The sequence below is a fragment of the Heterodontus francisci genome, chromosome 1 (genome assembly GCF_036365525.1).
Source record: "Heterodontus francisci isolate sHetFra1 chromosome 1, sHetFra1.hap1, whole genome shotgun sequence".
In the NCBI taxonomy this organism is placed as follows: domain Eukaryota; kingdom Metazoa; phylum Chordata; class Chondrichthyes; order Heterodontiformes; family Heterodontidae; genus Heterodontus; species Heterodontus francisci.
The window spans coordinates 281,542,394-281,567,646 of NC_090371.1; the positions used below are offsets into that span (position 1 = coordinate 281,542,394).

General features: G+C 42.3%; 1 protein-coding gene across 4 annotated transcripts in view; it reads left to right on the forward strand.

Annotated features, from left to right (window-relative positions):
* Window positions 1-25,253, forward strand: part of rap1gds1 (RAP1, GTP-GDP dissociation stimulator 1) — a 92,839-nt gene that overhangs the window by 47,752 nt on the left and 19,834 nt on the right. For all 4 annotated transcript variants that reach the window (XM_068046219.1, XM_068046210.1, XM_068046229.1 and 1 more), the window contains 4 exons: window positions 3,893-4,021; window positions 4,476-4,601; window positions 18,092-18,235; window positions 20,740-20,871. In XM_068046219.1, the coding sequence (XP_067902320.1) occupies window positions 3,893-4,021; window positions 4,476-4,601; window positions 18,092-18,235; window positions 20,740-20,871 (531 nt within the window). The remainder of the gene's footprint in view (window positions 1-3,892; window positions 4,022-4,475; window positions 4,602-18,091; window positions 18,236-20,739; window positions 20,872-25,253) is intronic.

Here is a 25,253-nt window from a genome sequence, read left to right on the forward strand (position 1 = left end):
CTACGTCCCCTGATTCTAGACTCAGCAGCCAGGGGAAACATCCTGTTCACACCCACCCTGTTACGGCCTGTAAGTTTAAATGAGATCACCTTTCATTCTGCGAGACTCGAGATTGCAGGCCCTGTTTCCTTAATATCTCCTCATAAGACAATCCCGCCATCCCAGGGATTAATTTGGTGTAAAGGCCTGCTACCCTACCTGAACCTGACAATGTGTATCGGGGTCGGGTCGCTCTTCCGGATCGGGCTGTCGGGGTCGGGTCGCTCTTCCGGATCGGGCTGTCTGGGTCCGATACACATAGCAAGAAGTGTTAAAAGTAAAAAAAAATTTCCTGAGCTGGGAGTCCGGGTCGTCAAAGAAGGAAACGGAGTCAGCTCAGTGAGCATCTGACGTCATCACACATGCTGCAGCTTCCTTTAGATTGGGAGTCGGAAGGTAAGTAAAGGGAACATTCCAGTGGTCGGGTCAGGCGCGGTGGAAAAAATGGAGCGGCTCGGGCCCAGTGTGGTACTGTCTGGTTCAGGTTGGGGATTTTTTTTTTTTGTGACCTGAGCAGGCCTTTAGTCTGGTGAACCACTTTTGCACTCCCTCTATGACAAGTATATCCTTGTGATGAAGATCAACATACCATTTGCCTTAATTGCTTGCTGCACCTGCATGCTAGCTTTTAGTGATTCATGAACAAGGGTACTCAGGTGCTTTGGACATCAACACTTCCAACCCCTCTCCATTTTTTTCTCAAAAGTGGATAACTTCACATATTCCATGGGCTGGATTTTACAACGGGAGGGCAGGAGCTGGCCACAGACGTAAAAGTTGGTGGTGAACTGCATCCACCCAGCCCGGGGATCCGCATTCTACAGGTCCCCGGGCTTTAACTGTTGAGAGGTGGGACTTCTGCCCGCTTGAGGGAGGAAATCCCGCCTCATTGAGCTGCCAGCCAATCATCAGGCCGGCAGCTCTAAGCCCCAGCAGCCCCATGGGGAGCGGTGACCACTGCTGGGACTGCATCCCAGCTGAGGACAGAGCCAGGACTGAGGTAGTTTGGTTCGCCTCACCGGGCAGGCCAGTTATGGCCCTCAATTGGGCACCTTGTGCCTGATTGGCAGGCCCTTCCGCTGTGCTGGAAGGCCACCAGGTATCTCTGGGCGGCCTTTCATGTCTACCAGATGCCTGCTTGCCATGGCTAAAATACCTGTGGAGGCCCTTACTTTTAAGGGCCTCGATTGGTCTGGGGTTTGCAGCCAATGTAAAGTGGGGTGGAGGCGGGAGCAGGCTGGGAAGGCCTCCTCCATTTTACGCCACCATCTGGCTCGCTGGGGTGGCAGAAAATTCCTGCCCAACTGTCGTGTTCTTGCCCATATACTTAGCCTGTCCAAGTCCCCTTGAAGACTCATTGCACCCTCCTCACAACTTAAAGCCCACCTAGTTTTGTCTCATCAGCAAATCTGGAAATATTACATTTGGTCCCCATAACCAAATCAATTATATAGATTGTGAATAGCTGTGACCCCAGCACTGATCCTTGCAGTCCTCCACTAGTAACAGCCTGCCACCCTGAGAATAACCTTTTTATTCCTACTGTTTTCTGTCTGTTAACCAATTCTCAATACATACCAATATATTACCCCCAATCTCACATGCTCTAATTTTGTTCACTAACCTCCTGTTAAACCTTATAAAAAGGCTTCTGAAAATCCAAATACACCACATCCACTGGGTCTCCTTTCTCTGTGCTACAAGTAACCTCAAAAGAGCTCCAACAGGTTTGTCAAACATTATTTCCTTTTCATAAATCCATGTTGACTCTGCCCAATATTGTCTAGTTATCACATCCTTTATAATAGATTCCAACATTTTCCCTACTACCGACGTCAAATTAACACGGCTGTAGTTCCCCATTTTCTCCAGTTTAGAGACCATCAGTACAAATGACAGCCCAAATCTTGTGTTTTTAATTGAGTCCGATAACCTGCTTTCCATGTTAGGTCACTGAGACAGTGAAATACGAAGTGACCAGTGTAAATTGTCCCCACTACTGTCAAAGAAATATTTATAGTTGCACTGATTGGCCTGAAGGTACATTCTTATTAAGCTTGTATAAGTTTAAAGGATGGCTGGCTTAAAACTTATGTTCACCTGTCTGACAACCTTTTGCACTGTGTTGTGATATTATGTAGTGTAGTTGATGCCTAAAGCTGCCTGTTAGTAATGGTGAGCATATCAAATGATGAGAGTAGTGACTACAGATATTGTTACTTTACTGTGGATGTTGTGGCATTAAATTTGATCGCATATATCAGCGATCAAATGAGCACTGACATCCTACAATGCAAATAGGTGCCCAAATAGGTACCTATAAATGCCCTGAGAATGAGAAATGTGAGAATACAATGTATTTGTTTAACCATTGTACATGCTTGTTTTGTACCTAATATAAAGTGAAATTGTTCGCACAATGACTTGGGGCTGTTTTCATAACTTGTACTAAATTAGTCTTGCCCAAGTGGTTTGGACATGGCAGTTAGTTGGCAAAATAATGGGCATACCAAATTACACAGGCAGGCTTACGAATCACAAAATTACGATATCCACTTGTAGCCAATTTAATGGTATATTTTCCATTTAAGATGCAAAAGTTTTATTTTAGTATATTTTCCACAATGTTAAGTGCACCAGCACAATAAGAAATGCCACAGGCATGCAACATTCAGGAAAATGCACCCTGTGTACTTGCCTTCTGAAGGTAGTGACTCTTGGTCAGCCTACAATTCCACATTTGCTGATGGTGGCTGATCTTTGGCATCTTATCTAAGTGGCCAATTTTTGTGTGACATTTGACCATGAGTTTTCACAGACTTAGAGGAGGACACCAAAGCTTAAACCTAACCCTGTTTGCGCTGACAGACACACAGTCAATGGATAGCAACTATTGGGAATTAGACAGATTTCTCCCCCCACCGTCCCAACCACAAGAGCGCTAAGACTAGTTGTAGTGCCTTGATGTGTCCCAGCTGAGATCTGCTAACTCTCCAATTGGGAATAGAAGCTGCAACCTTCCCATCTGTCTAGTTTTTCACTATACTGGGTAGTGCCTTTACACACTGGGCTATTGAATTGGGTTACACTTTGCAGGTTTGCAAGTTTTAAAATTATTGGAATTGGAAGAAGGGAGCAGCTGGGGTAGATTACACACTGGAGCAACAGTATTAAAGTAGGTAAGTGGATTTTTGAATTTAAAAAAGAATTCAAAAATTAGGCAGCTTTTCAATCCAGTTGAAGTATGTAACTTAATGCACAGCGTGGCATAGGACATTGAGATTTTGAAAATGATAAATAGGTAGGGGGCAACAAAATTTATGAAAAACACAAGCTCCCTTTTTAATATATTTTAATAAGTTGTTGCCATATGCCCATGGTGATTTTTTTTTTAAAAGTGATACTTCAAAAAAAACCTCTTAAAATTGGCCCTCAAATGTTGAAAGCTTTCCCACAAAGTAATAGAGGAAATGGGTTGCAGCATTTATTCTGTTTGCAGATTTATCTTCTCTTTTTGAATAAACCAGCTCTTAGATGCTTGTTTAACACTTTAGAGCTTGCATCATCTGTTTTGGCTGTGTACATACATTTACTAACTCTCCAACATACCCTGTCTACTGATATACCAGCATATTAGGACATAAATCCAGCATGGTTTAATTGCATGGATTCATCAAGTCTTCAATCATTCCAAGCAACATAATCTCTTTTCAGTGCATTTCTTTCAGACAGTATATGTTTTGCAATCTTGTTTCTAACTGTTGATATGTCAGGGAATAGATTTTATCTGCAAGACTGCTTTTGACCTTTTAAGAATTAAATTTCAATTTATATTAATTTTCTTGTTTTACAGATACCCTGCAGGCCCAGTTGATAAATATGGGGGTCATTCCTACTTTGGTTCAGTTGTTGGGCATACATTCCCAGCATACAGCACTGACGGAAATGTGCTTGGTTGCATTTGGTAACCTAGCAGAGATAGGTAAGCTAGCATTCATCTGGAGACCCAGTTAGGTTTGTGACTGCTGGAAAATATTTTATAGCAAAATGTTCACATTTGGCCTCTATCACTTCAATTTTTACAGAATACTCTCTCTAAATTGTTTTGTTTTAGTTCCATCATTAGGGGAAATTGAGAACTTCGGGCTTTTTAAAAAAAAAACCGGTTGATGGGGCTTTTTATTTTGTTAACTATTATCAGTTGCAGAGTACTAGTTAGATGCATATTTAGAGATACATTCCTTTAAAGTATAATTTTTAAAAACATTTTGCATTCAATCGCATGCATTTTACAGAACTCGTCATATTAAGCAGGACCAAAAAAAGCAATTACATGACTAATAAACACCATGGAAGGATGCTCTGATGCTCATTTTAATGTATTTTTCTTTGTCCTTTATTTGCCCTTTGTAATATTTGTAAATTTTTAATTTAAGAGTCCAGCAAAGAGCAGTTTGCATCAACTAAGATTGCAGATGAACTTGTAAAACTCTTCAAAAAGCAGACTGAGCACGAGAAGAAAGAGATGATTTTTGAAGTCTTGGCTCCATTGGCAGAACATGGTGTGTATTTTTTTATTCATGAGACCATTATTGTTAAATAACTTTCATATGAATTGTGTAACAAACACCTTTTTGTAATAAGAGACGTATTGCCGTGGTGCTATTAATTCTAACATACTAGCTTCTTGCTGTCTTAGGCACTCCCCTGTGTAAGTCTCATGACCAAATTTTCCAGTAACAGTGTCGACCCACTTTTTCATGGGTCACCAAGTCTGCTGTCTGCACAGCCTAATCCATAGAAGCAATTAGCTAACAGTAGACAATTATAAAAATAGGAAATCTATGTAGAAAAGTCATTTTACTTTATCTCGAGACCAGGGGTTGGGATCAGAGGCAGGCAGGCCTGCAAATTCACACACTAGCTTCTGCACACAGGCCCACAAGAGCCCCTGAAAAGGGTGAATAAGCAATTAATGCAAACCAGTGAATTAACAGCTCATCGAGGGCCAGCTTGCTACTTTGAAAAGGAGGCATGTGAACCACGAAGGTTCTCCAACATCTCCATCAGGAGGCAGGGGCAACACAGCAGGGAGCCAGTAATGGTCACAAGAGATAATCAGAAGGCAGCATAAAGAGGGAAGGCTGCGAGGGGCCCTCGTGCATTGGCACATTTGCATGAGTAGAGCCCCCCGAGCATCTGGTCTGTGAACACTGAGATAATTGTGGGGGTAGTGAGCCAGAAGGGATCACGGCAAGTGGGGAGGCGGGGAGGAGGGAGGAGTCAAGAAAGGGAAGCCTGGCAGTTGAACTGACGGCAAGCAAGGCCAGATCTGGCGATGGGAATGAGGTACTCTAAGATAGGGACCAGTAGCAATAAAGGATCAGATGCAGACACCTGGGCAGCAAGAGCCCAGAGAAGGGGAACAAGGAGCAGGAAGGCAATGAAGTTGAAACCCTCAACACAGGGTATACTGTTGAAAATAAGTATGTCAATATGTCAGAACATTGGTGCCACGGGAGGCTTTTCTTGGGCAGGTTTCTGACCTGTCTGCTCTCAGGATAATCTTAAACCTCATGGGTCTTGTCGGCATGCCCTGACCGCAGCCATCAGTCAGTGGCCTTGTACAACTTTTACACCTCTAGTTCATTCCAAGAATAGGCAGTGGACCTTAGTGGCATTTCTCAGGCAGCGGCACATCATTGCATAAGGAAAGTGATTGATGCCCTATCAAGAGGGCAGGAAGTATGTAGAGATTGCAACGGAGGGTCAACGCAAACAGAGGGATTTGCCTCAGTCGCTGAATTCTCTCCGGTGCAGGGGGCCATCGAGGCACCAAACGAGGAGCCAGGGAGATTCATCAATAGGAAGGGCTCCAGCTCACACCTTCAGCTGTTCTGCAACCACAAGAACTTTATGTAGGTGTGTGCATGCTATTTTGGCAGCTGCCATGATGCCTTCATCCTCCGGCAATCGCAAGTGTTACAGCTGTTCAGGGCACCAGTGAGAATCCATGGATAGCTGATAAAGGATATTCACTGAAGAGATGGCTTTAACTCAGCAACAGAGGCATCACAAGGGCTATCAAGCTGGCCATTGGCTTTTGGAGATGCAGTTCCAGTACCTTGACTGGTCAGTTGAAGCCCTCCAGTATACTCCCTCAAGGGTTTCATGCATTGTGGTCTGCTGTGCTCTCCAGAGAGGTGTGGAACTTGAAGAGGGAGAAGCGCTGGAACAGCACAGTTCCTCGGAGGAGGAGGAAGATGTAGTGCTAAGTGGTGCCTATGCTTTGCAGGGATGTCAGCATTATCACCTCAGGAGTCAAGGCACTCATCAGGATGGCTTGGATGTGAGGGGCACTCTGATCCAGGCACATTTTCACTTGGGCTACGTTCATCCAGTACGACAGTTGGCTCTGTAAATCACCTTTCCCTAAGTGAGGGAATACATCCATAATTCACAGAACTCTGAATACTTCCATTGTTACCAACCTTGGGTGGAACACAAGCCTCCAGCAGCCACACTCCCAACACAGAGCTTGGCCCTGCTCACCATCATCTTGCCTCTTCTGCCTTATTGCCAAAGAATGCAGACATACAAGTCTGGGTGCAACCAACATGTCCATTGTATAGATTCATTGTTAAACACAAATTGTCACTGTGAACCAGTAACTGGTGCGGTGACCTATGCTTACGGCCGCTCCTGAGGGCTGCTCCCCTTGTGGTTGGGGATGTGGCGGAGGCAGCCTGCTCACTCTGCCACATGTGGCTGAGATGCCCCAGTGGTCATCCTCATGGTGGAGGTGCCATTGGGGCCACCTCTACAGGCTCCTGCACTGGTGTCAATGCAGAAGCAGCCTCGGTCAGAAGACCTTCCTATGCAGATGGTTCCTCAGTCAGATGGACCAAGGAGGTGAATGAGGGGCATAGTCATAAGTTACCGCCGTCACCACTGAAAGGAACCAGCAGCTGGGGCGCAACAGGTATCTATTCCATGCATCTCATCACGATTAGTGTCACTGGCCAGTCAATGCTACAGAATATGATACTTTGTGTAGGTCAGCGTGCTGCTCCACACTGTTACTGTATATGGCTCTCCAAGAGGTTGGCCACTCCCTCAATGGAGGAGCTCTTACCCTAAAAGCCCTGAAACAAAGCAAAGCACATCTGATGAATGGACTCCACTTTGTGCCTGACTCCACACCACCTCTGAATTCCAACATGTAGGCACATATTTTGTGCTTGTGATCCATGAATTACCTGCCTTGAGACTCCTGAGGTGCTCTATCTCTGCCCAGCTTAGCATGGCAGTGTCTGCCCTCCATCTTCTGGAGTTAACTGTCTCTGCCTCCACCACCACCACCTGCTCACTTATGCAATGCTAGTTTACCCCATGCTACCCTGCCTCCTCCATGGATTTTAATATGGTAGGAAGAAGCACTTAGCGCCTGAGCGAGTTGTCTCTCGTGTGGTGTGCTCTTTTCTCCTGCAAGGTCAAGAGTGAGTTAAGACAACAATGCCCATCATCACCACTCCCAGTGGAACAATCAAGATTTGATAGTTTTCAATGTTGCCTCCTCCACAGTAGTGTTATATTTGCGAGCTTGGCTCAGTAATGCTCCTGGGCACACGTTTCTACTATGTTCAGGAGTACTATGTGCCCTCACTGTACAGCTCGTGTATGCTGGTGTCAAACAGTGGGAGGCCTTTCATGGGTGCATGTTGCACTCCTCTTGCCAGACATAAGAGGGTCATTGAAGTGCTTGCGACATTGAACCCACGTCCTCTTCACAACATTGCAACTACTGTGAGCCACCTCCAGCTGTGCCTTCTTCGTTTGAGTGGTATAGGCCACCCAGCCATGGAAAAGAATGCTTCTCTGAGCTTCCCTGGCCTCCAAAAGCGCCACTAGGGAGGCATCAGAAAAAAGTGGTGAACGTTATATGGATCCAAGCCAAACTGTGAAGAATGAAACTAGAAGCAGATCCTTTTGTTTTATTCAAAGTGCAGCATTGCACATCTGCCTTCTGTTCACCGCAGCCCTTGTGTCCAGCAGGCTCCCTTTATATTCACTTCATATCCTTAATTGCACAATGCCATTCAACTGTTTACTTTTAACAGCCAATTACCTTTAACATAATTAACCATTTGCAGATTCCCCTTTCTTTAAAAGGAAACTTGAACAATTACAAAGCAAAAACTGATTTTTTTCCATATTTTGTGCAACTCATTACAAGGTGTCCCTCTTCTAGGACCTCCAAGAATTTCTTACTGTTTTACTAAAAGGAATGCTTGTTCTAATGGGTGATTCGCGTTGACCCATTTAATCTTGGATTTCTTTTCTCCAACATTTTTTTATACTGGCAAAGTCAATTCTTAATCTTTGAGACTGACGAATGAATGTAATGCCAAAGTGAATCCACCTAACATTCAACAGGCAAACTTTTCTCAATGCCCCTTGTATAAGATATCTTTTTCAAAATGTTAGATAAGTAAAAATCCATATCTATCGTTTCTGCAGCTAGAGTGCTCTTAACTATATTTTCTTGGCTTTCTAAGCCAAGGGACAACACTTTCCATGTTTTCCCACCAAGAATATGATAAACCAAGCTGGACTCTAATATTCATCAGGAAGGTTAGCATGAGAGGCATCACTAAAAATGACTAATTGCATGTCTTTCGGATCACCCAATGGTGGAAACTGGAGTATGCATTTTTCAGTTTAATTTCTTTAATGTTTTATTGCACTCAAAACTTCAATCGTAGCATATTGCATCACAGTTCTAACTGTCCAATCAGGCTTCTCAGCTGCAGTTTCTTCTTTGGACGCAAGACCATCTTTGTGACAACCTGGTCCAATCTATCAGGATACGATTAACACTTTCTAGATATGATTCAAGGTTATTCCCGACCTATTCTGATCGATATTGAACCCTATATATTTAAAGGCACCTACAGCCTGGAGTTCCAATCTTAAACTCCTTTTTTTAATTTATCTATAACCAATTGCTCAAATTCCACAGAACCTCCCCATAGAAAAATCATTGACCTGCATCATAAAGATGTCTGCAAGTTTCTTTGATACCAGTACAACATTGCTGGATCTGCTTTTGACTGAATACAATCTACTTTCAGCAAGACAGACCTAACCAAGAAATGCCATACTCTCGATGCATCATTCAATACATAAATATTTAATTTCCACAGCGTCGTTTCTTTACAAACATACGAATTAGGAGCAGTAGGCGGCCATTCGGCCCCTCGAGCCTGCTCTGCCATTCAATAAGATCATGGCTGATGTGTTTGTATCTCTAATCCTGCACTCCCATCTACCCTGATCACCCTTAATTCCCTTGCCTAACAATCTATCTACCTCCGCCTTAAAAATATTCAATGACTCCACCTCCACCACCTTCTGAGGTGGAGAGTTTCAAAGTTGCACAACCCTGAGGGGGGAAAAAAAAAATTCTTCTCACTTCTGTCCCAAAAGGGTGACAGCTAATTTTAACAGTGCCTCCTAGTTCTGGACTCACCCACGAGCAAATCTCCTTTCCACATCCACCTGGTCATGACAGTTTAGATCTTATAAACTTCAATCATGTCTCCTCTCACTCTTCACTCCAGTGAAAACAAGTCCAGTCTGTCCAACCTTTCCTTACTCTTTCCAGGTATCAATCTAGTAAAGCTCTTATGAACCGCCTCAAACGCATTTACATCCTTCCTTAAATGAGACCAAAACTGCACACAGTATTTGAGATATGGTCTCACCAATGCCCTGTATAACTGAAGCATAACATCCTTTTGTTTTCAATTCCTCTCATAATAAAGGATAGCATTCTATTAGCTGCCTTTATTACTTGCTGTACCTCCATACTAACTGCGACTCATTCACCAGAACATCTAGATCCCTCTGTACCTTGGAATTTTGCAGTCATTCTCCATTTAAGTAATTCTGCTTTTTTATTCTTCCTGCCAAAGTGAACAATTTCACATTTTCCTGCATTTTACTCCATCTGTCAGATTTTTGCCCACTCACTCAACTTCTCTATATCACTCTGCAACCTCATGTCCTCTTCACAACATACTTTCCTACCTATCTGTCTCATCTGCAAATTTAGCTACCATGCCATAGCTCCCCTCAGTCATTGATATAAATTGTAAAAAGCTGAACCCCAGCAGAGACCCTTGTGAGACTCCACTCGTCACATCCTGTGAGTCAGAGAAGGACCCATTTATGCATACTGTCTAGCGAATTTTGAAAAATTAACACCAACTCATCTACCTCATTAGCCACTCCAAGACCCTACGATGAAGCCCTTCAGGACCCCAGGGACTTGTCAGCCCACAGCTCCGTCAGTTAGCTCAGTACCACTTCCCTGGTGATAGTAATTTCACCAAGTTGCTCTCTGCCTTCCACCTCCTGATTTACAGCTATTACTGGAATGTTTTTTGTATCCTGTAGTGAAGACAGAAGCAAAATATTTGTTCATTTCATCCATATTTCCTTCTTATCTACTATTAACTCCCATTCTCTCTCGAGGACCAACACTCACTCTATTTTTTAAATACCTGTAGAAACTCTTGCTGTTTTTACATTTCTAGCTAGCTTCCTCTCACTGTAATTTCTTTCTCCCGATTAACCTTTTGTCATTCTCAGCAGTTCTTTATATTCTGACCTGCCACTCATCATTGCACAATTATGCTTTTTTTGTCAAATTTGATGCTTTCCGTAACTACTTTAGTTAACCATGGATGGTGGGTTCTCCCCTTAGAATTTTTCCTTGTAGTAGGAACGTACCTATTGAATTTTGAAATATCTCCTTAAATGTCTGCCACTGCTTCTCTATTGATCTCTCTTCTAGCCTAGTAACCCAGTTCACTTCAGCTAGCTCAGCTTTCATGCCCACATAGTTGCCCTTATTTAAGTTTAAAATGCTAGTCTTAGACCCTCTTTTCTTCCAAACTGGATGTAAAATTCATTGTGGTTGCTGCTACCTAGATGTGCCTTTTACTCTGAGGTCACTAATCGTGTCACGTTACACAATAGGCGGTTTCAAAATACTTCTCTGCAGAAATGCAGTTTTTATATCAGTTGGCCTACATTCCCATTGGCATGTGCTAGAAGAGCCATAAAATGTGATCACACTTGCCATGGGGAAGTCCATTCTCGCATCTTGATCAAGGCTCTTTTCAAAACCCCTTGCCACTAGTCTCACTTACGCTTTGTCACATTTGGGAATACTTTTTCCATACATACCCATCTGCGTGATGAGGTGACAATCCCCTATCTTGCACTTCAGAATAGACACCAAATTCCTTCCAACTCTGTTTTGTCTCATCAATATTTTTATTTGCAGCCACCATAACCTCCCAATCATAAGGGCTTCTTCTAGTAGTGTTCCCAGGTTGTTCTGTAGTAGTTCTTCTAGTCAAGCTACGGCCTGTACTTGCCCTCATCTCTGGACTACTGCTACAGGAGCTCTCCCTCTCACTGGAGATTCAGTCACCAGTACATAATGGTTTCCTAGTCTTGTCCTGTAGTCACTCCCAGATCCACTGTGGTCTCTCACTGCGTTTTCTTGAGTTCCACTATTTCACCTCAGTTTTGCCAGTCCATAGATCTTGCCTCCTGTCCATCATCTTGGGCATTTAGCCAGTGTTTGAATTTGTCAGTAGCTTTCCCTCCTCTCCCTACAAATGGTCACATCCCTCCATGCAGTAGATCCCTCTGGTATGTAGGTTACCCTAGTACCGACTTCAGGCAGTAACCCTTTGGGGAAAATAGCCCTATAGTGTGCACCGGTATCACTTTGTCCAGTCATCCAGCTCCTTTATCTACCATATTCTGTTCCTTATAACAGTCAAACATGAATATATGAGGTATAGGGTGCCTCATCACCTAATTATTCAGATTCTGCAAGTTTATAATAATCCCCATTAACCTAGATAAATGGACCCTAATAGTTTGACTACAATGTTGGAGAATCAGTTTTCCCATCACTTTACCCAGACGTTTCCACTCTGACACTTTTATAGTATACCAAATCCCCAGGATTATCTGACTGTCTTATGCAATTGCGTAATGCTCACTAAATTTTCTCACTTCTGCCTTGATAAATGTCCTTCTCCCAGCATGTAGGGCATTCAAGTGTGCAGAAAAGTTAGAACTAATTTTAGTCCCTTCTAAAGCCAGGGGATGATGATCACAACACAGCAAGGATATCTCGCTAGACCCCATATCTGCACTAATAAAGTGGCTTACTCCAGCTATTGTGCATGGAATCGCCACCCTTTTTTTTAGTGACACTAATGTATTGTCATTCCCAAACCTGAAGCAAGTAGAACTTTCATACTCTTAACTTTACTTCGATCCTTACTATTTAGTGGATCTAAATGGCATTTCTACCAATCTGTTCCACATACCCATATATGTGCAACCACTGTTCAAGGCACAGTTAAATGAATCCAGGACTAGAATGCTCATTGCCAGACTTAAGCTTCTTGTGACCAGTACAAATCCCTCAGACTGAGCAATATCTTCCACTTCTGAACCTTTTTGTCATGTCACCTCGAACCCTGTTTTGTTTGACAATTTTTTTTTTTAATTTGAGATACAGCACTGAAACAGGCTCTTCGGCCCACCGAGTCTGTGCCGACCAACAACCACCCATTTATACTAACCCTACAGTAATCCCATATTCCCTACCACCTACCTACACTAGGGGCAATTTACAACGGCCAATTTACCTATCACCTGCAAGTCTTTGGCTGTGGGAGGAAACCGGAACACCCGGCGAAAACCCACGCCGTCACAGGGAGAACTTTGCAAACTCCACACAGGAAGTACCCAGAATGGAACCCGGGTCCCTGGAGCTGAGGCTGCGGTGCTAACCACTGCGCCACTGTGCTGCCCCTTAAGAGGGAAATTTACTGCATAATGATATTTTGAATCACATCTGAAACACCCATTTCCCTGGTATTCCTGGGGTTCACTTGTCTGTTACTCCATTCCTGTCTGCCAGATCTGCCAAAAGGTCTCCAACCTCATTTCTCTTGTCTGTGAATCTTCTACTGTATTGATGCCTGCACCTCATGTTTAAACAAACTCAAAATGCCACAACCATAGAGTACTCCATCCTCTGACTGCACAAAATGTCCCATTTGTGCCATGAAGGCTGCTGGAAATGATGGCTTTCCAAGGAATTTTTTTAAAGCAGCAGACATCTGATCCAAAAGCGCATATCTTTGAGAATCTAACACCAGTTAAGAACAAGAGCCTATACTTGTGTGACCCTTCAGCACAATCCAACAACTTGAAAGTGGGCACTGAATATGGTATTTCCAGGTAGAATTTCTGCAGTCTATTATTGTGTTAAATTCCATAATATATTCCTCTATGGAATAATCCAGTTTTTCTAAATTTATCAAGGTCTGACTATGCCTGGTATGCATTTAATAGATCATCTTTCTTATAAATGTTATCCATAAAACTTAATAGAAGCTCCAGACCTTCCTCAGTATCCAACTGATAACAGGCTTCCAGTCACAAAATACTTTGCACTTGATCTTGCTTTTGTTAAGAAGTGACAGTACTAAGGCCATACCTTGTTTTCTCTTCAGTAAGGACATAACCCATGTCCACATATCCACTAAATTTTTCCATTGGTCATAAGGTTCCTATTCAGAGAACATCAGTGGGAAATCATACCCTGACACTTTATACTTGGTTTCTGCCAGCCTTCTCGAAAGCAATTCAGATTACAACCTTCCATCTGAAGAAAAAAATGCTTAGTTTTCAATCTTAACCTTTAGGCACCCATCCTCTGCTACCATGCTATATGGACCCAAGCCAAACAATGAAGAATGAAACCAGAAGCAGGTTCTTTTCTTGGTCAGTTTATTCAGAGTGCAGCATTACACAAATCTGCCTTCTGTTCACGGCACCCCTTGTATCCAGCAGGCTGTTTTTATATTCACTTCAAATGCTTAATTGAACAATGCCCTTCAGTTGTTTACTTTTAATATAATTAACCATTTACCTTTAACAACATAATTACCCATTAACAGTGCAGTCCCGGCACAGGTTCCTGACCTGTTGCTGGACGTCTTCTCTGCTCTCTCCAGCTATCGATGAAACAGTCAGCACCATGATGGCTGCCATTTTCCCTTTAAGTTGGTGCTACTCTGTGAAAGTCCCGCCTCCTCCCTGTACCTGCCACCATTAACTGGACGGTGATCGCACTGCTAGTGAATTAATGTTTTTTTTCTTCTAAAATCACGCCAAGCATCTATTTCTGATGCAGTGCGGGGTCGGGATCCAGAAGTTCTCCTAACATCGCGGTCCTGACCCCAGAACGAAAATCCAGTCTCTGCAATTCTGTACTGAGCCACAATGTAAAAGTGCTGTTAGGCAATCTAGTGTATCATTTGCATGTACAGAGGTTAGCTTAATTGTGGTTTATGTACATTTTTTTTTTTTGTTTGGAATTTCTGTCTGGTTAAAAATCACAGTTTCACAGTACATTTTTTCTGATTTGTTGAACTGGTTTATCTGCAGCATTTCTTCACTTTGAGGAGTATCCTCAAAAACAAATATGACATTCCAGGTAATTGGCTTCTAAGCTTCACTTCCAAGACTTAGGATTTGGCGATTCTTTGATATCAAGTATTTTTCAGCTCTTTGTAATCACCTCTCCCAGCCGATCCAACTCCTTAGACCTTCCCTACCCAACTTTTCAACTGAAATGGTGAACAATGTTAGCATCTACCTTTATAATTTCCATTCGTGCCACTTGGTGCTATTATAGGAGAGGTTAAATGTGTGATTAAATAAGCACTTGTAAATAGAGTATTATTGAAAACATAAATATTTTGTATGTTAATTGAGATGAATGGATGATTGAGATCAGCTAACTCATAACCAGGGTTCAAACCCAGGACTTTTCTAGTCTAGGCCTCACTGTGTCCCATTTATTCACTAAGCCATGGAGTGGCTTGAGATTTTAATTAAAATTCCATGGGAATCCTCAGTCCTGTCGCATGATCCTTCTGAACCTTTATACACCCTGGCAACTGTTTTCGCGTATTCTTTTAAACTACCAGTTTCCTAATGAAAAAGATGTATGTTTGGAAGATCCTTCTGACATCAATAGGAATTTACATGGGGTGTGGGGGGAGGAATTGCGGGTGTGGGTAGAGGTGTTCCGATCTGGTAAACCATCCCCATGTAATTAGAAAACTACCTATGCCAGACTGGAAAGAATAAAGCAACTTGTACATTAATGAAAATCATTGAACAAATTAAATGGAAGATAAGTCTGCCGACTGGAGTCACAAGTAGCTTTGTCATGTCAGTTCTTATGCTTTGTCTGCTTGTTCAGGGGTTCACTTAGATGTTAAAGGTCCCATGGCACTAATTGGCATTCTTGCGAATTGTCCTGATGAGTGCAAGACGAAAAGCTTCGATAAAAATGTCTTCTTTCAGCAATACTCCAGTTTTGAGTACGGAAGTGGTGAATTCTTTCTTCAATTGTATAGAACCTTGGTTAGACCGCACCTGGAGTACTCTGTGCAGTTTTGGTCCCCTTGCCTTAGGAAGGATATTATTGCCATAGAGGGACTGCAACAAAGGTTCACCAGACTTGTTCCCAGGATGGTGGGACTGTCCTACGAAGAGAGATTGGGGAAACTGGGCCTGAATTCTCTAGAGTTTTGAAGAATGAGAGGTGATCTCATTGAAACTTACAAAATAGTTAAAGGGATAGACAGGGTTGATGCAGCTAAGATGTTTCCCCTAGTTGGGGAGTCTAGAACCAAGGAACACAATTTCAAAATAAAAGGGAAACCACTTTAGGACCATGATGAGGAGAAATTTCTTTACTCAGAGGGTTGTGAATCTTAGGAATTCTCTACCCCAGATGGCTGTGGAAGCTCAGTCATGGAGTATGTTTAAAGCAGAAATTGAAAGATTTCTTAATACCGATGACATAAAGGAATATGGGGATAGTGTGGGAAAAAGGCATTGAAGTGGATGATCAGCCATGATCATATTGAATGGTGGAGCAAGCTCGATGAGTTGAATGGCCTTCTCTTGCTCTTGTGTTTCTATGTTCTGTACTACTAAACGGCGATTAGATAATATTGAAAATAATCAGATAATAAGCGGGAGTGGGGATTGAAGAAAGAATATTGGCCACAATACCAGGAGAACACCCTGCTGAACTACTAGAACAGTGTGTCTCATTCGAAGAACAACAATTCAGACAATGCAATATTGCACTGCAGAGTCAAGTCCTGGATTAGGACTTGAATTTATAACCTAGAGACTGCAAGAGAATAGTCAGACAAGAGGTTATAACCATAAAAGATAGCAATAGCTTGAAACTGAGGTTAAGGAGAAAATGCTAAATATTCTGAATGATTACTTCTAAGTATTGACTAGGGAAGATGTGAGCAAGATGCCCTCCCCAAACAGAGGTAACCAAAATAAAATCAATCACTTTGATGTAAATCAGGCTGCACCTTCAAAACTGCATCCAGTTTTGATTGCCAAGGCACAAGAGAGATATTCAAGGCTGAAGGCAGTACTGAATCACCACAAAACTGATTACTTGTGTCAAAGGTGAGTTATGAGGAAAAGACTAAAAAGGCTTTTCAGCCTAGATAGATGTCTGAGAAGTAATCTTAGAGATGTACGAGACAGTTAACGGAATCAGAAAAAATAGTAGATAAATTTAGAACCGATATCAGGAAATTTATACTTCCAGGTGATGTACAGTTGGATGCTGCATGGTGAGGGGTGGGGGAGAGCTTGAGAGTTTTCTGGATCGAGTACATTGGATGGGCTAAAATGACCTACCTCATCCATCATTTTCTTGTGATCTGTGAACTAGTCCATGCTGGCACCAGTGCTGTTGTGATAAATCTGACTTATCGTTGTTTGGAAAAGGGAAAATCAAATGTGGCACATTAACATTAAAGGGAATTTTAATGGTATGAAATACTTGAGCCATTTTTTAAAAGAAACTTCACTTACATGGTTTAGGAAACTGCCCTTGGCTATCAACAAAATATTGCAGAATTTGCTTCATATGTCTTGCCACCAATTTTCAGTAAAAATGCTTAATGTCAAATCATCTGAAAAAGTTGAAAATAAATAGCTGAAGGGGTTTGTTTGACAGGTGTTTTAAATGGAAGTGAAGGCAGATGAGAGATTAAAGTTGAAATAGTATGCAAGATATATCTAGAACTTCAAATCAGTTGAATCACTGTTGCTGAAACCTGGGTAGAGATCATAAAAGAATTGCTTCCTTTTCACTTGCGTTCTGATACGTGCCACAGACACTACCAGGGTTTTCTAAAGCCGGCAGATACTATAGCTACTACATTAACCTTTTGGAAAATCCTTTCCACTCTTGGAGTCTCAAAGTATGATTCCAAAAATTTAAATATATAGGGAAAAGGAAGCAAATTTCAGTGATCTGCGAGTTTCAGTAATAGTCATTTGATTGAACAAAGTCCTCATATCTTGAGTTATTTCAACTTTAATCTCCTAAAGCCCTCCTTTCCCTTTCTAAACCCCTCAGTTAAAGACATTCAGCTATTCATTTTCCTCTCTTGCAGGTGCTGAGACACTTAGTGACTCTCCTGGGAATTTGCAGTAAGACCTCATGTCCATTGTTAAGGCTGCGATGGCAGTGGGTGGTATTTCCCTTGTAAGTGGAGAAAAATAACTTTGAATCCTGATTCTGGAGACACAGAAATTAATGGTAGTGGAGTACCGATGTTTTTATTGCCACTAACACTTGCTTTGATGTTGAGACTCAACCTTAAAGGTAGATAATTACTATATTGAAGTGAAGCTTGTATTTTTAATAATTGAGCAGTCTTCCATTCTATGCTTAGAAGCAATCCATGACATGTGCCCTTTAGCTGAAGATGGTTTTGTGGCCCAAGTATGAAGATGGTGTAGAAAGTATCAAATAAGATTTGAAACCACTGCTATCCAGAGCTATAAACAAACTAACATGCATTTCTCTGTTTTTATGGTTCAGATGTCATCAAACTACAGCTGGTTGATGCAGGATTAGTAGACTGTCTGCTGGAGCTTGTCCAAGAAACTGTGGACAGTAATAAAGAAGATGATATTTCTGAGCTTAAAACAGCTTCTGATCTTATGGTGTTGTTGCTTTTGGGTGGTGAGTTTAATTCATCTGTTTGTTATAAACAATTGCAGTTTGTCAGTACCTCGTAAGCAGTAAGCTACTCCTGTTAAATAACATAGATTTTATTTTGTTGGGTGGCAGGGCAGAAGATTCTGTTTCACTTCTACCATAAACTGAAGAATCTATTGTAAATGTTTTTGCATCATTTGTTTGTTCAGGAAAGAATTATTTAGGAATTGACTCAGTAGCACTGGAGCTATTTGGCATGTTTTTGACATCAATTATTGCATGAAAAGGACAATATATGAAGTATGAGCAAATAATAAAACTACTGGGCAGTAACGTGGATCATTTGCGAGCAAAATAATATTGATATTTTCACAATCTATAGCGTGACACAATGTGGGATTTATCTACTTAGAGCACAATGTACGCTGATCTGGCATTTACATCTCATTAAAATGCACTGTTTCCAATCATCAGTCTATTTCAAGTAGTGTTGCTGTAAAAACAAAATTGTGGACAAGTAATGACCTGAGTGGTCATTTTTATCATTCAACCTTTAAACTTAGTAGTTGAAAGTCAGGTCAAAAATCGAAAGTTTCTTTTGGATCAACATTCTAACAAATGCATGTCCAAAACTGAAGGGCTGAATCAGTGGAGTAATGGCTGGGAAGTTACTACACATATCTGTATATTTGTTACCTACCTGTTTGATTTGTTAGGTTTCAAAGCCACTCCTGGGGAATGTGGTGTGGAGGGGGTGAAGTCAAAAAAGAAAATTAATACTTTTTAATCGACAGTAAATGCCATATCACTGTACTTCACAGAGATATAGTCAGGATGAGCTGGTGGGGAATAATTATAGCTTACGTAAATAATCTTGAGGTGTTCACCACTAAACCTAGGCTGCAGTCTTCTCACTTCTGTTCTTCAAAATTTGAATTGTGGGGGGCGGGGGGGTGGGAATTCAAGCACACTTTGGAGTTAGAACTTCACAGCCTTGAGAGAAACCCAGGTCTGCAGATTTCCCATCCATAGCTCCTCCCTGCACTGCACCCCTTGCTCTAAAACCAGGCCTCAGTAAATATCAGAGCCTGTGGTTATGCAGTGCAGAGTAGGGGAATATAACTTGGTGCCCATGATTCCCCACACAGTGGGCTGGATTTTAATAAGCCCTTGATGCATGATCCTTGGCCGGGGAGGGCCCTGAAGGTAGCTCAGCTCAGGATGCGGCCCACTGCGGACCTCAATGCCGGCAGGGTCGGCCCGATCCTCCCGGTGGCAGTGAGGCTCTGTGGTCTCTTCTCCCCGCCCCCCCCCCCTTGCTGCTGCTGGGTGATGGGACCACAATTTTAATATGCAAATCAATTAAATTAATTTAAATACACTTGCCTCCAATCTTGAGTGCCTTCCGATCCCTGTCCAGGGAAACGTGGCACCATACTGGTAGGGAGAGGGGAGAAGGTAGGTTTGGCAGTATGAGGTGGGGGGGGAAATGGGTTCAAATACACGTAATGGGTGTAGGGACGGTAGGAAGGGTTGAACCTTTAAACTTTGTGCAGTTTGGGCGGGTGGGGGGGTCGACGAGGTCAGATGCAAAAGGTAAGTGTTTTGGGGGGTGGGGTGGAATGGCTAATTGTTATTGGGGGGCTGGGAAAGGGGCATAAGAAATTTATTTAATTTTGTGGGGGGATCTTGTAAAATTTGAATATGCCAGCAGGGCTGACTGCCCTTTAAAAATGGTGCCAGCGCCTGCACGCAGGCAGCTGACGCGATCGCCGTAGATGGACAGCCCGCATCCCCTCCACATGATTGGAGGGGGTGGACTGCCCCAGTTATTTAAATGAGCCACCGCACTTAAGATTGCAACGGCTCTGGGCCGCCGTTTTTCGAACTTGATGCCAAGATCGGTCAGGGGCTCTTGAAATCCAGCCCAATGTGTTACCTATCAGCTATGTCACTGTTTGAAATCACTCAACAAAGCACAGCTGCTTTCAAAGTGCAAAGTAAGAAAAGCTGAACAATAAATACTGCTGGCCATTCTGCTACATCTTTAGCAGCTGGGTGTCGTCAGGAAGAAGTTTTGCACACAAAAGGTAGAGGAAATCTGTAACTTGCTGTCTTCCAAAACGATGTTGAGGCTAGGTCAGTTGAAAATTACAAAACTGAAGTTGAGATATTTTTCATAGGCAAGGGTATTCAGGGATATGGAATCAAGGTGGCTAAATGGAGTTAAGGTACAGATCAGTATGATCTAATGGAATGGTGGAGCATGCTTGACAGCTTGAATGGCCTCCATCTGTTCCTATGTTCCCATCAATAATAAAGAAAAACACCCCCATCTACACCTCATGCCTGCCCCTGTTCTCATCCCCCCCCCCCCCCCCACTCTGTCTCTCTTCTCCCACCTCACCCCTCCCTCCCCCCCCCCCCCCCACCTGCCCCCATCCCCCCAAAAGTAATACTATGCCAGAATTATATCAAATATGTGGAAGTTATCTTTACTTAATGTAGAGGTTTCTCCTGTCTTGCAGATGAGTCTATGCAGAAGCTGTTTGATGCGGGTAAAGGCAGTGTCTTTCAAAAGGTGCTGTCATGGCTTCCTTCAAATAACCATCAGCTACAACTAGCTGGAGCACTGGCCATTGCAAACTTTGCACGAAATGGTGAGTTTCCTGTTTGACGATTTAACACTAATTTTAGTGATTTTCCAACTTTTGATACTCAACTTCATTAATTCTTCTTTGGCCTCCTTGTCTCAGGAGACAATGGGTAAGCGCCTGGAGATGGTCAGTGGTTTGTGGAGCAGTGCCTGGAGTGGCTATAAAGGCCAATACTAGAGTAACAGACTCTTCCACAGGTGCTGCAGAAAAAAATCGGGGCTGTTACACAGTTGGCTCTCCCCTTGCGCTTCTGTCTTTTTTCCTGCCAACTGCTAAGTCTCTTCGACTCGCCACACTTTAGCCCCGCCTTTATGGCTGCCCGCCAGCTCTGGCGATCGCTGGCAACTGACTCCCACGACTTGTTTAATAAACTGCAGCTTTCAACAACAATATTTGTTTCTTTTCTGTTTAAAAGAAAGTTTGTTTTTCTATAGTGTCTTTCACATTCTTAGGACCCCAGAGCCCTTTATAGCTAATGAGTTACTTCTGATGTGTAGGGAAATGTCATATCCAATTTACACACAGCATGGTTCCACAAAGAGATAAATCCCTGAAAGTTGCCACCCAGGTTAATAGGGCTGTTAAGAAGGCATATGGTGTGTTAGCTTTTATTAGTAGGGGGATCGAGTTTCGGAGCCACGAGATCATGCTGCAGCTGTACAAAACTCTGGTGTGGCCGCACCTGGAGTATTGCGTGCAGTTCTGGTCACTGCATTATAGGAAGGATATGGAAGCTTTGGAAAGGATGCAGAGGAGATTTACTAGGATGTTGCCTGGTATGGAGGGAAGGTCTTACGAGGAAAGGCTGAGGGACTTGAGGTTGTTTTCGTTGGAGAGAAGGAGGAGGAGAGGTGACTTAATAGAGACATATAAGATAATCAGAGGGTTAGATAGGGTGGATAGTGAGAGTCTTTTTCCTCGGATGGTGATGGCAAACACGAGGGGACATAGCTTTAAGTTGAGGGGTGACGGATATAGGACAGATGTCAGAGGTAGTTTCTTTACTCAGAGTAGTAGTGGCGTGGAACGCCCTGCCTGCAACAGTAGTAGACTCGCCAACTTTAAGGGCATTTAAGTGGTCATTGGATAGACATATGGATGAAAATGGAATAGTGTAGGTCAGATGGTTTCACAGGTCGGCGCAACATCGAGGGCCGAAGGGCCTGTACTGCGCTGTAATGTTCTAATTTTTAAAAAAAATAGCAGTGAGATAAATGATCAATTAATCTGTTTTTTTTTTCATTGTGTTGGTTGAGGGATAAATTTTGGCAGGAGACCAGGACAGTTTCTCTGTTCTTTGAAAAGTGCCATGGGATCTTTTACACTCAACTTAGATTATGTGCTCAAATCCTGGAGTATGACTTGAACCTACGACCTCTGACTCGGAGGCGAAAGTGCTGCCACCGAGTCAAGCTGACATTATTGATGTTTTATCAGATGTATATCCTGGGGCAACCTCTAACCTTGCCATGAAAACCAGCAATGGGTCCATGTACTGTGTACTTGGTCTAAAGGGATCAATCATTGTTTAAAACTACAGGTGGGACTTGTTTAAAACTGTTGCTAAGCTTTAGTTCTACCATGCTGTTTGCTATCTTGCCAAAATAGCTTAATCTTTCTACATCTAAAGTGCATCATTCTTCTTTAAATCTCACAGATTATATAAATATGCCTAAGTATACTTAAGAGCTTTACTTAACTCCTCATTTTCAGCTGTATTTGGCAACAGTTATTGTCTTTAATCCAGGTTTTCTTATCGGTAGGTTGTGAATGTTTACTTATTTTGCAGTACGTCATATGTAGAACAACAAAAAGGATGTTGTGTCTATAACTGAGTTTAGAATGTTTTCACAGCATTTATTTGCTAGTTGTACCCACAGCACTGAGAGCGGGTCTGAACTATCAGAACAGACTGTTGCTCTTTTCTATAGAAAAGTGGGGGTGGGGTGGTGGGGGGGGGTGACCTAATAGAGGTAATAGATACGAAACTTGGAAGCATTGTGAACTGAGGAGGATTGTGTCGAACTGCAAAAGGACATAGACAAGTTGGTGGAATGGTTGGATAGGTGGCAATTGAGGTTCAATGCAAAGAAATGTGGTGATTCATTTTGGTAGGGAGAACATGGAGACAGAATTCTAAAGGGTACAATTCTAAAGGGGGTGCAGGAACAGAGCAGCCTGTCTGTATATGTGCATAAGTCATTGAAGGTGGCAGGACAGGTTGAGAGCACAGTTATTAAAGTATATAGTATCCTGGGCTTTATTAATAGGGGCATAGAGTACAAGAGCAAGGAAGCTATGTCGAACTTGTATAAGACACTAGTTCGGCCTCAGCTGGAGTATTGAGTCCAGGTCTGGGTGCCGCACTTCAGGAAAGTTGAGGGAATTGGAGATAGTACGGAAAAGATTCATGACATTGGTTCCAGAATAGATTGGAGAAGTTAGGACTGTTTTCCTTGGAGAAGAGAAGGCTGAGTGGTGATTCGATAAAGGTATTCAAAATCATAAAGGGTCTGAACAGAATAGATAGGGAGAAACTGTTCCCACTTGTGAAAGGATCGAGAACCGAGAGGGCACAGATTTAAAGTAATGGGTAAGAGAAGCAAAAGTGACACGAGGAAAAACTTTTTCACGCAGAGTGGTTAAGGTCTACATTGCACTGCCTGAGTGGTGGAAGCAGGTTCAATTGAAGCATTCAGAAGGGAATTAGACTGTTGTATGCAAAGGAAGAATGTGCAGGGATACGAGGAGAAGGCAGGGGAATGGCACTAAGTGAATTGCTCTTTTGGAGAGCCAGTGTGGACGCAATGGGCCGAATGGCCCCCTGTGCTGTAACAATTCTGTGATTCTTCTTTAACATTATGAAGAGCTTCGAAAGGGTAGATATAAAGATGTTTCATTTATTGGGCCATAAATATAAAATAGTCACAAACAAATACAATAAGGAATTCACGAATATATGAGGGAGAAACAAATAGAAGGTCATGTTTATATGGTCAAATGAAATAGAGTGGGAGGAGGCTCATTTGGAGCACAAACACTTGCCTAGACCAGTTGGGCCTGAATGGCCTGTGTCCATGCTGTAAATTCAATCTAATTTTAAAGCGCAAAATGGAAAGTTCAAAATAAACCAGAAATTCGAAGTTTGATTATTCAAATGGCTGAAGGTGTATGACATTTGATGCATAAAATCTTTCAATATTAGGTAACAGGCAAGAAACAAAATCCTATAGTGGTGAATAAACCTAATGTTATTGATTACATTTCTGTGAGGTTCAGTCTTTTTCCACGTAAAGGTTAATTCTCTTTATGAAAGTAGAATAGCAGCTGCATCACTGAAGACACGTATACACTGAATTGCACGGTGGGCAGACAGATGGAGGCTTGCCTTAAATACTGAAAACAATAGCTTGATGAAGATGAACTGATATTTGTCCACCCAATTCTATTCATTAAGGGCTGCAAATTATCTTCAGTTTATGTTCAGATCCTTGACCTAATAATTGCTGCTGATCTGTACTGCAGCAAGCAAAAGGCAAAACATGTCAGAAAAGCTAGTGGAAGAGAGATTCTTTGGTGTTATTTGTCACTGTCAGCAGCAGGTGCATATTGTAGCCTGCTTGTCATGCTGCCACACAAACAATCTCTTATCCCAAAATAGTCAGTATAGTCCAAGGCAATTCAGATTAGTGAACTTGGTGAGATCGACTTGCTTGAATGTCCACCTCTTGTTTTAACATCAAAGAACTATAACTCTCATCAGCCCTCTCCTCTACAATGTTGACTGCAGCAGTACCACGAGTTGCCACTGATTAGATCAGACTTCCACGTTTGTCGCACAGTAGCTGCTTTTGAATTTAAATACATAGTTAACAACTAATTGTAAAGAGCTTGCTTTAGGTTGAGAAATCTGTTTCTTAGGATTAAAGTCAATTTTGAGAAACATCTGTCCTTATTGCAATCTTTTTGTTCTCCAGCAGCATTCTTATTTTTTTAAATTGAAGTTTGTGATATGTAACTCATTTCCATAGAAATGATAAGTGTAATAAGATTGCTCTTAAAGGTTTGTGCTTTGCTGAACAATTATGTGCTTGTGCAAGCTTGCAACCCTCAAGTTTTTATGACTGCATGTTTGCCAGCTGCAATGTTTTTTTTTGTAGAAATAAAATTTGTTAAGGAAATGCTTAATTATCCCATATCCCGTCCTGCAGTAAGTTTCACTCACCCAGCACTCCCGTCCTTGTTAGTCTACATTGGCTCCGTGTCACCCACTGCATTGAATTTAAAATGCTTGCCCTTGTCTTGAATTCCCTCCATGGTTTCACCCCATTCCCCCTCTCTAATCTGCTCCAATCTTGTGTCTGGATAAGCACCTTTGCTTTTCT